At 43.3% G+C, this 9678-nt stretch overlaps 1 protein-coding gene across 1 annotated transcript; it reads right to left on the reverse strand.

Moving 5' to 3' along the window:
- Positions 1–554: 554 nt before the first annotated feature.
- On the reverse strand, positions 555–4475 carry LOC139232991 (probable G-protein coupled receptor 139). The gene is made up of 2 exons (XM_070863489.1): positions 4379–4475; positions 555–1450 (listed from the first exon to the last, which is right to left on the reverse strand). Exons 1-2 carry the CDS (start codon positions 4473–4475, stop codon positions 555–557), a joined length of 993 nt encoding a protein of 330 aa, XP_070719590.1.
- Between the last annotated feature and the right edge of the window lie 5203 nt (positions 4476–9678).

Raw genomic sequence — 9678 nt, forward strand, 5'->3', positions numbered from 1 at the left:
AAATAAATTGCGAAACAACATGGTTAAGGTAGAAGGTGAAATGTCATTAAAAAAATAATATTTTAAAAATCTAATAAATTTTATCATATTGGAGAAATTTGAAATTCCACAAATGTAAAATTAGTTTTCAAGACCAGAATGATTGTTCAGTATTAGTTATTATGCAGAACACCATTAAAAACCCATTTACACCTCATTGAACAAGACTTAACTTCTTACGGGTTTTTTTAAACAGCAATATTTGAGCAGAAAAGGGGATGTTTTTGTCAATTCAATTGATTTCACTGATTGTCAACAGTGGGGAGTTCCACAGCACAGTCTATGGCGGAGCAGGGAATGACGGACCACAACTCAATGAATTTGGCGTTTATCTGCACATGCAATAAACCCTGCCTTTATTATCCATTTCAGAGGGGTAATGACGGCCAAGACTGACAGTCTCACCATCGTTAGAAGTGCAAAAATCTTGGCCAAAGATTCAAATGAACCGGACAGTGGATTCTATAGAATATCGAACAGAAATACATGATAATGTTACGAAATATTAGGGCTTCTCATCGAATTATTCTGACCATCATTGCAAGGGGATATTCCATTCCGTTCCTCAACTCCTCTCTGAATTTCCTCTGGGTCACTGCATAAACAACAGTGTTTGTGCAACAACTCAGGAGCTGGAGCATGAAGCCAATTTCTGTTACAAATGTGGGCAGAGAAACAGGGTATCCCAAGTAATCCAATCGTCTCAATACAGAACAGACCATGAACACCACCCATAACAGGATGAAATTCCCCGAAATAACAAACAGTACAATCATCGATTTCCTTCGGTTCTCCATCTCTGGGTCACTGGGGCTCTCGCCACTGCTCCGGCCTCGGAGTCTACTGCGAGCTCTGCTGGACACTAAAATATGTCTGACCGTTAAAGCATTGAACAGTAGAATCAAAAGAAATGGAATAAATGGCGTTAAAACATAATGCATTAATTCAACGACTGTCCAGACCAGTGAGCGAGATACACTGAATGACACGCGGCAAAACCAGGGATTGTTCGAAAGCCAATATTGACTTGTATACAGGAAATACCAGAAAATGTTCTTCAAAATGCTCAGCACACTCACTGTTCCTAGAACCACTGCCGCTGTTTGCTCCTTGCAATATTTAAATTTCAGCTTCTGGCAACAAATGGCCACAAATCGATCAAAGGTGAAAGTGACGGTGAACCAGACAGAACAATCTGTAGCGGCATGAAGTAGGACAGCGTGAATGTTACATACTCTAAAGTTCCACACAAATGTGAATAGTTCCCGATAAACTATAGGAATCTGCCTCAGTATCAGATCGATGATCACGACCAATAGATCCGCTGCTGCCATGGCCACCAGGTAGCGAGTGACACATTTGGAGAGACCGCACTTTCCCCGAGACAGGATCACAATCGTCACCATGTTAACTGCGAGCAGGAGGAAAATATGGAAATGATTGACTCAACACCAGGCACTTACGGTACTTTAATTTGTTTCAAGCAAGGTCATGGAGAAGGTCTACAGGGTGGTCTGGACAGAATGGTCTTAAACAGAGTTCTTATAAACAGAGTGTTAAAGTTCGCAATTTAGAGACAATGGGACTTTCGTGCAGAGGGGAAATTGATGCTTTTTGCCTCCAGTTCTTGTAGTGATTTCTATTGCAGCTAAATATATAATTAATCCACCTATAACTTTAGCTAGATCTAGTAATTGGCTAAAACTATACTATACGTTAAGTTTGTCAATGACATACATTTTAATTACTTTCATAAATCAAACAAGGATATATATGGTTGGCAGTGCAAGTAGTGTACCAGAAGTGCAGGATGTGAGAGTTTGTGCAGAGCATCGTGATCCCGAAAGACTATGCCTGCAGTAAGTGTCCGCATCTGGAGCAATTTTAGGTCAGAGTTGTTGAACTGGAGTCCGAGGGGCAGACATTGTGAGTCATCAGCGAGCGGGAGATTTATTTGGCCGCTTTGATGCAGGAGGTAGTGACAACCCTCACGTCAGGGAGTAATACAAGTGTGGTTAGTGGCCAGGGACAAGAGGGTGTTACTGCGATTAAAGTGCAGTCTTGGAGGAGCCATGGCATTTGCACTTATCCAACATGTATGAGGTTTTTCTGCTAGTGTTGATGAAGGCAATGTCTGTGTGGTTTATGAGCAAACTGACCATGGCACCATGCTGCAGGAAGCCATTGAAGAGGGGGGAGTGAAAATGAATGTGTTAGGGGTCAGTATAGTCAGGGGGTTAGATACTGTTCCTTGCAGCTGTGACCATGAAGTCCGAAGGCTGTGTTGCCTGCCCAATGCCAGGGTTGAAGATATCTCCTTATGAAAGGAGTAGAATTTGAATTCGAAGAGTTCGTCAATTTGTCATTGTCCACGGAGCTATAACTAGGAATTATGTCCTGCTGATAGTTTATGGAGCTAGGAGCCAAATTATAATGCAGAAAGTCCAAAGTAACAGTCTCTGGATTTTGAAAAGTGGCGGCGGTTTCTGCTTCTACCAAACTTGTAGGTAGCCTGCTCCAGACCCCCACAAGCCTCTGGGTGAAAAGGTTCCCCTGAACTCCCCTCTAATCCTTCAACCAATGACTTTAAATCTATGCCACCTTATTATTGACCTCGCTGCAAAGAGAAACAGATCATTTCTACCCTCATGATCATCCTAGGTAGTCCCTCGGAGGCAAGGAATACTTGCTTCCACTCTAACAATGAGTCCTTAGGGGGCTGAACAGTCCAATATGAGAACCACAGTCCCTGTCACAGGTAGGACAGGTAGTCACTGAAGGAAAGGGTGGGTGGGACGGGCTTGCAGAACGCTCCTTCCGCTACCTGCGCTTGATATCTGCATGCTCTTGGCGATGAGACTCGAGGTGCTCAGCGCCCTCCCAGATGCACTTAGGGCGGTCTTTGGCCAGGGACTCCCAGGTATCAGTGTCCATGCTATCTCGGCCTCTCATAATGTTATGCACCCAAATTAAGTCTCCCTTCAACCTCCTCTGTTACAAACAGAACAACCAGCGTATCTAATTTTTATTCACAGCCAACATTCTCCGGTGCTAGCTACATCCTCGTAAAGCTCCTCTGTCGCTTTCCAGTACATCTTTCCTGTAATGTGGGGCTACACATGTACGCAGTACTCTCGCTGCAGCTTAACTAGTGTTTCATACATTTTGAGCATAACCTCCCTGCTCTTATATTCTCTTCATCAGCTAAAACAGGAAAGTATCCCATATGACTTCTTAACTACCATATCGACCTGTCCTGCTACCTTCAGGAATTTGCAAACATGCACTCCAAGATCCCTCTGTTCCTTACTGGAGAAATATCACCATCGATGCCTCCTCAAGATCCTGCAAATGCCCTGGAAGGATAGATGCACCAACATCAGTATTCTCAATCAGGCCAACATCCCCAGCATCAAAGCAATGTCCACACTTGACCAGCTCTATTGGGTGGGCCACATTGTCCGCAGGCCCGACACACGACTCCCAAATCAAACGCTCTGCTCGGAACTCATATATGGCAAGTGAGCCCCAGGTGGGCAGAGTAAGCGTTTCAAGGACACCCTCAAGGCTTCATTGATAAAGTGAAACATCCCCACCAACACCTGCAACTCCCTGGCCAAAGACTGCCTGAAGTGGAGGAAGAGCATCCGGGAAGGCGCTGAGCAACTTGAGTCTCGTTGTCGAGAGCATGCAGAAAGCAAGTTCAGGCAGCGAAAGGAGGGTGTGGCAAACCAGTCTCCCCACCCACCCTTTCCTTCAACGACTGTCTGCCCCATCTGTGACAGAGACTGTAATTCCCATATTGGACTGTTCAGTCACCTGAGAACTCACTTTTTGGGTGAAAGCAGGTCTTCCACACTTTCGAGAGTCTGCCTATGATGATGATGGTTCATCAGTCTTTCGCAGTATTTTGCCATTGAAGGTTTATTCGTTTGCCTTGTTAGCCTGCCACAAATGCATTACCTCACATTTCTCTGATTGAACTCCATTCGCCACTATTCTGCCCACCAGCCCATTGATATCTTCCTGCAGTCGACAGCTTTCTTCCTCACTATCAATCACATGGACATATTTTGTATCATCTGCAAACTTCATAATCATGACCCCTAACATTGAGGTTTAAATCATTGATATACACAAACACACACAAAAGAGACAGAAAGTCCCTTTCTCGATGTAGGGAACCCCAAGGCGTTTACAGCCAACAAAGTATTTTTGAAGTGCAGTCGCTGCTGTAATGTGTGGAAATTAATAAATTAACGAGCTGGACACACGGACTAAGAAATAATATACTGTTAATCTCCAGCTGCCAACGTTTCAGCTGCAGGTAACCACTTACCCGGGACACCAACCGCTGCCAGGATTGGGTAGTAAATCTTTTCTATATCATTAATCGCCCAGAGAATCTTGAGATTGATCAGAAAACCAAGAGACATCTTTCCCTTTCGGCATTAATCGATGATTCGATGGTTGGTGTTGTTGCTGCGAGCAATTCTCCGATTGCCACAATGAGAAGATTTCCCTTATTTATAGGAGTGAGAATCTACCCAGTCAGAAAATCATGTCCCCTGCTGCCTGGATGTAATTGCAGTCACTGAACAAACAGATGATGGCAAAAAGTTGAATAACTAGATCCTTAATATCAACAGCAGCGGAATTCCCAATCAGATACAGTTCCAAAGACAAAGGTAAATGCTGCACCTTCATATATTCAGTCAGGTCTCACAATCTTAAAAAGAATTTCCACAGCTGCCTGTTATTACTTAAAGTGCAAGGAGACAATTGGATGCTCCAGTGTCATTGATCGTAAAGCCTGGCAAACGTGTCCTCTTTTCTAGGGGGACAACTGATAAAGAACATTAGCAAAAAACAAACTTATGAATTTGAATAATACTGTTCCCAGTAGTCGGCACATCTTCCAGTCCCTGAAGAAAGAAAAAAAGAAAGAAAGAAAGAAAGAAACAAATAAACAAACAAACAAACAAACAAACAAACAAATAAACAACGAAACAACTGTTACAGTGTGGGCACTTCAAATCCCCTGGGAGGACGGATGCAGAAACTTCAGTGTTCTCGATCAGGCCAGCATCGAAGCACTGACCACACTGGACCAGTTCCGTTGAGTGGGTCACGTTGTTTGCATGCCTGACCTCAGACTCCCAAAGCAAGTGCTCTATTCCGAAATCCTACATGGCAATTGAGCCCCAGGTGGGCAGAGGAAATGCTTCAAGGATACCTTCAAAGCCTCCTTGATAAAATGCAACATCCCCACCGACACCTGGGAGTCCCTGGCCAAAGACCAGCCTGAGGGGAGGAAGAGCATCTGGGAGGGTGCTGAGCACCTCGTGTCTCGTCACCGAGAGCATGCAGAAAACAAGTGCAGGCAGCAGAATGTGCGTGCGACAAACCAGACTCCTCGCCCACCCTTTCCTTTATCCACTATCTGTCCCACCTGTGACAGAGACTGTAATTCCCGTATTGGACTGTTCAGTCACCTAAGAACTCACTCTTAGGGTGGAAGCAAGTCTTCCTCGATTTCGAGTGACTGCCTATGATGATGAAGATGACTTCTACTATTTAAAATAACATTTACTAACAGGGAGAGCGAATTGAGACCAGCGTATCAAGTGTTTGAACTCCACCATTCCACCGCCACATTTCAGGTAATTAATAATATGAGACAGGTATTATCTCAAGAGGCGTGAATCATTTATAGCCAATTCCTAACTGGTGATATTGCGTGTTCCTGATTCCACACTCTGCCTCTCTCTCTGTCTTCTGACCGATTGCGTCGTATTTTACCCACTTCGAAACCTGACCGACCAAAGCTCGCCTTTCCCAATCTGCTCGTGCATGTGTTACTTTGGCTGCAGAGAATCTGTTGTTTGACTAACTTTATAACCACAACTTGACCACTTAACCGAGCACTGAATTATTGCCCAATGAACACAGACAAATGTGAGGTCTTTGGTAACAATAATAAGAAGGTCACATATTATTTAGAAAGTAGGAAGCTAAATTGGGTTGAAGAACAAAGGGATTTCAGAGTGCCAATACCCTAATCACTAAAAGTAGCGAGACAAGTCAATAAAGCCATAAAAAATGAAACCAAGCACTAGGATTTATTTCGAGAGGGATAGAAATGAGAAGTAGAGTAGTTACGTGAAACTTCTACTGAACACTTGAAGAACACTGCACAATTCAGGTCACCATGTTATACTAAGGATACCAAGGCACTAGAAAGGGTTCAAAAAGATTTACAAGTATGACACCAGAAATGTGAAGTTGTACGTATCAGGGAAGGATGACCACACTGAGTTTCTTTGCTCTTGAAAGGAGAAAGCTGAGCGCTGATCTGATAGAGGTCTTTAAAATGACGTGAGATTTTAACAGAGTAGACACAGTGACAGTGTTTACGCTTGTGGAGAAGAGCAAAAAACATACGCAATCAATATAAGATAGTCGGCAAGAAATCAAATTGATAATTATACTGCCTCTGCATATTGGTTTACCCAAAGTGCATCACTTGGCCACATTCACAATTATCTGAATTGAATTGTCTCAGCCATGCACCTGTTAATTTCACATATGTCCCCCTTAAGTCTGCTACAATCCTGCTCACTATTTAGTAGGTTGCCAAGTTTTGTATCATCCTCAAACTTCAATGTTTTGCATTCCCTATACTTAAGTTCAGTTCATTTATATATAACAAGAAATGATCTCAATACCAACCTCTAAGCCACTGCATAGTTAGAAAACATCCGTTCACCACTACTGGCTGCCTCCTATCCCTTAGCCAATTACGTACCAAGTTACCACCACTCCTTTAATGCCCCGTGCTCCTATTTCCCAATAAGTCCTTGATACGCTGCCTTCTAAAATGCCTTTTGAAAGTGCATATATACAACATCTAAACACTACCTTCATCAACCCTCCCTGTTAGTTCATCAAGTAACTCCATTAGGTTCATCAGACACGATTTGCCTGTAACAAATCCATGCTGGTTGTCCCTTATTAACCCATGTTTCTCCGAGTGAGAATTAACTTTGTCCTTGCGAATAGTCTAGTCATTTTCTGACCACTGGCAATAGATGAATTGGCCAATAGTTACCAATTTGATCTCTCTTCTTTTTTTAAACAGGGTTGCAACATTTGCAATTGCCCTGTCCTCTGGCACCACTTCCATATCCAAGGAGGATTGAATGATTGTGGTCAGAGCTTTTACTATTTCCACCCTCGCTTCTCTCAGCAACCTTGGATGCATATTATTTGCACCAGTGATTTGTTAACTTTGAGTGATGCCAAACTATTGAGCACATCATTTCTATCTATTGTTATCCTACCCAATATCTCCAGTTCGCCTCATCTACTATGATATTATATTTGCATAGGTTTACCTAGGATATAGGTACAGTAACAGACCATTCCACCAACCAGACCATTTTGGCATTGATGCTCCACTCGAACGTCCGCACGTCATTCCTCAGCATAACCCTCTATTCCCTTCAGCCTCATATGCTTATCAAACTCCTCTTAAATGCGTCTATACTACGCACATGAACAACTCCCTGTGGGAGCGATTTCAACATTCTCACCACTCTTTGGGTAAAGAAGTTTCTGCTGAATTATCCACTGAAGTTCTTGGTGACTATCTTATATTGATGGCCTCCAGTTATGCTCTTGCCCACAAGTGGACACACCCTCTCTGCATCTACTCGATCAAAGGTTGTCAAAATGTTAAAGAATTCTATTAGGTCATCCCTCAGCCTTCGCTTTTCAAGAGAATAGAGACCAAGCTGGTTCATCCTTCCCTGATAGTTATAACCTTGCATTGCTGGTATTATCATTGTAAATATTGTTTGCATCTTCTCCAGTGCCTTTTCTTATATGTTATTTAAACATTGTGTTCCCTTTTATGTTCGCCACTTATCTTGTCTCATACTTTCTCTTTGCCTTTCTTACACCCTTCATTAATTTCCCCCTGCACTCTCTGTATCATGCCAGGTTTTACCTGTATTCTATAACTGACAATTTTGTTTCATTTTAACATCTATTTCCTTTTTCATCTGGTGGGGGCGGGGGGAGTGCAGCTTTGGATGCCCATCTTTCCTCCTCATGGAAATATCCTGGGTTTATACCCAATGTGCCTCCACCTTTAAGCCCTACTATTGCTCATTCACGGTTTGTCTTGCCAATCTTTGCTCCAGTCCACCTGTGCTAGGTCCCTTCTAAAATCACTCAAGTTGGCTCTCTTCCAGTTGAATACTTTTCACCTTTGATTTTTCTTTGATTATTCCCACAGCTACTTTTAACTTGATTACATTATGATCACTATTACCCAGATGCTCTCCCACTGAAAGACACTCCACTTGCCCTGCTTCATTGATCCAACACTGCTTCGGTCACCATTGAGCTAGTAAGAAAATTCTCCTGCACACATTTCAGGAATTCTTCACCTTTCTTGCCTTTCACTCAGTTTCCCCAAGTCTATATTGGGGGAATTGAAGTCTCCTAATACTACTGTTCTATTGTTTTAACATTTGTTTTCGGTCGATAATAATAGATCCAGGTTCAGGACCTGTATGAATGTTAAATAAGAGACAAGACAAATGAAGTAAAGATAAGTGCAGCTCAGTGCTGGGACCCCAGCTCTTTAAAATATACATTAACGATTTAGATGAAGGAATAGAGTGTAATATCTCCAAGTTTGCAAATGACACTAAACTGGGTGGCGGTGTGAGCTGTGAGGAGGACACTAAGAGGCTGCAGCGTGACTTGGACAGATTAGGTGAGTGGGCAAATGCATGGCAGGTGCAGTATAATGTGGATAAATGTGAGATTATCCACTGTGGGGGCAAAAACACCAAGGCAGAATATTATCTGAATGGCGGCAGACTAGGAAAAGGGGAGGTGCAACGAGACCTGGGTGTCATGGCTCATCAGTCACTGAAATTGGGCAAGCAGGTACAGCAGGCGGTGAAGAAGGCAAATGGTATGTTGGCCTACATAGCTAGGGGATTTGAATATAGAAGCAGGGAGGTCTTACTGCAGTTGTACAGGGTCTTTGTGAGGCCTCACCTGGAATATTGCGTTCAGTTTTGGTATCCTAGTCTGAGGAAGAATGTTCTTGCTATTGAGGGAGTGCAGCGAAGGTGCACCAGACTGATTCCAGGGATGGCTGGGCTGTCATATGAGGAGAGACTGGATCAACTGGGCCTTTATTCACTGGAGTTTAGAAGGATGAGAGGGAATCTCCGAGAAACATGTAAGATTCTGACGGGACTGGATAGGTTAGGTGTGGGAAGAATGTTCCTGATGTTGGGGAAGTCCAGAACCAGGGGACATAGTCTTTGGATAAGGGGTAGGCCATTTAGGACTGAGATGAGGAGAAACCTCTTCACTCAGAGAGTTGTTAACCTGTAGAATTCCCTGCCGCAGAGAGTTGTTGATGCCAGTTCACTGGATGTATTCAAGAGGGAGTTAGATATGGCTCTTACGCTTAAGGGGATCAAGGGGTATGGAGAGAAAGCAGGAAAGGGGTACTGAAGGAATGATCAGCAATGATCTTATTGAATGGCGGTGCAGGCTCGAAGGGCCGCATGGCCTGCTCCTGCACCTATTTTTCTATGTTTCTATGTT

Source organism: Pristiophorus japonicus, chromosome 20, assembly GCF_044704955.1.
Source record: "Pristiophorus japonicus isolate sPriJap1 chromosome 20, sPriJap1.hap1, whole genome shotgun sequence".
Classification (NCBI taxonomy): domain Eukaryota; kingdom Metazoa; phylum Chordata; class Chondrichthyes; family Pristiophoridae; genus Pristiophorus; species Pristiophorus japonicus.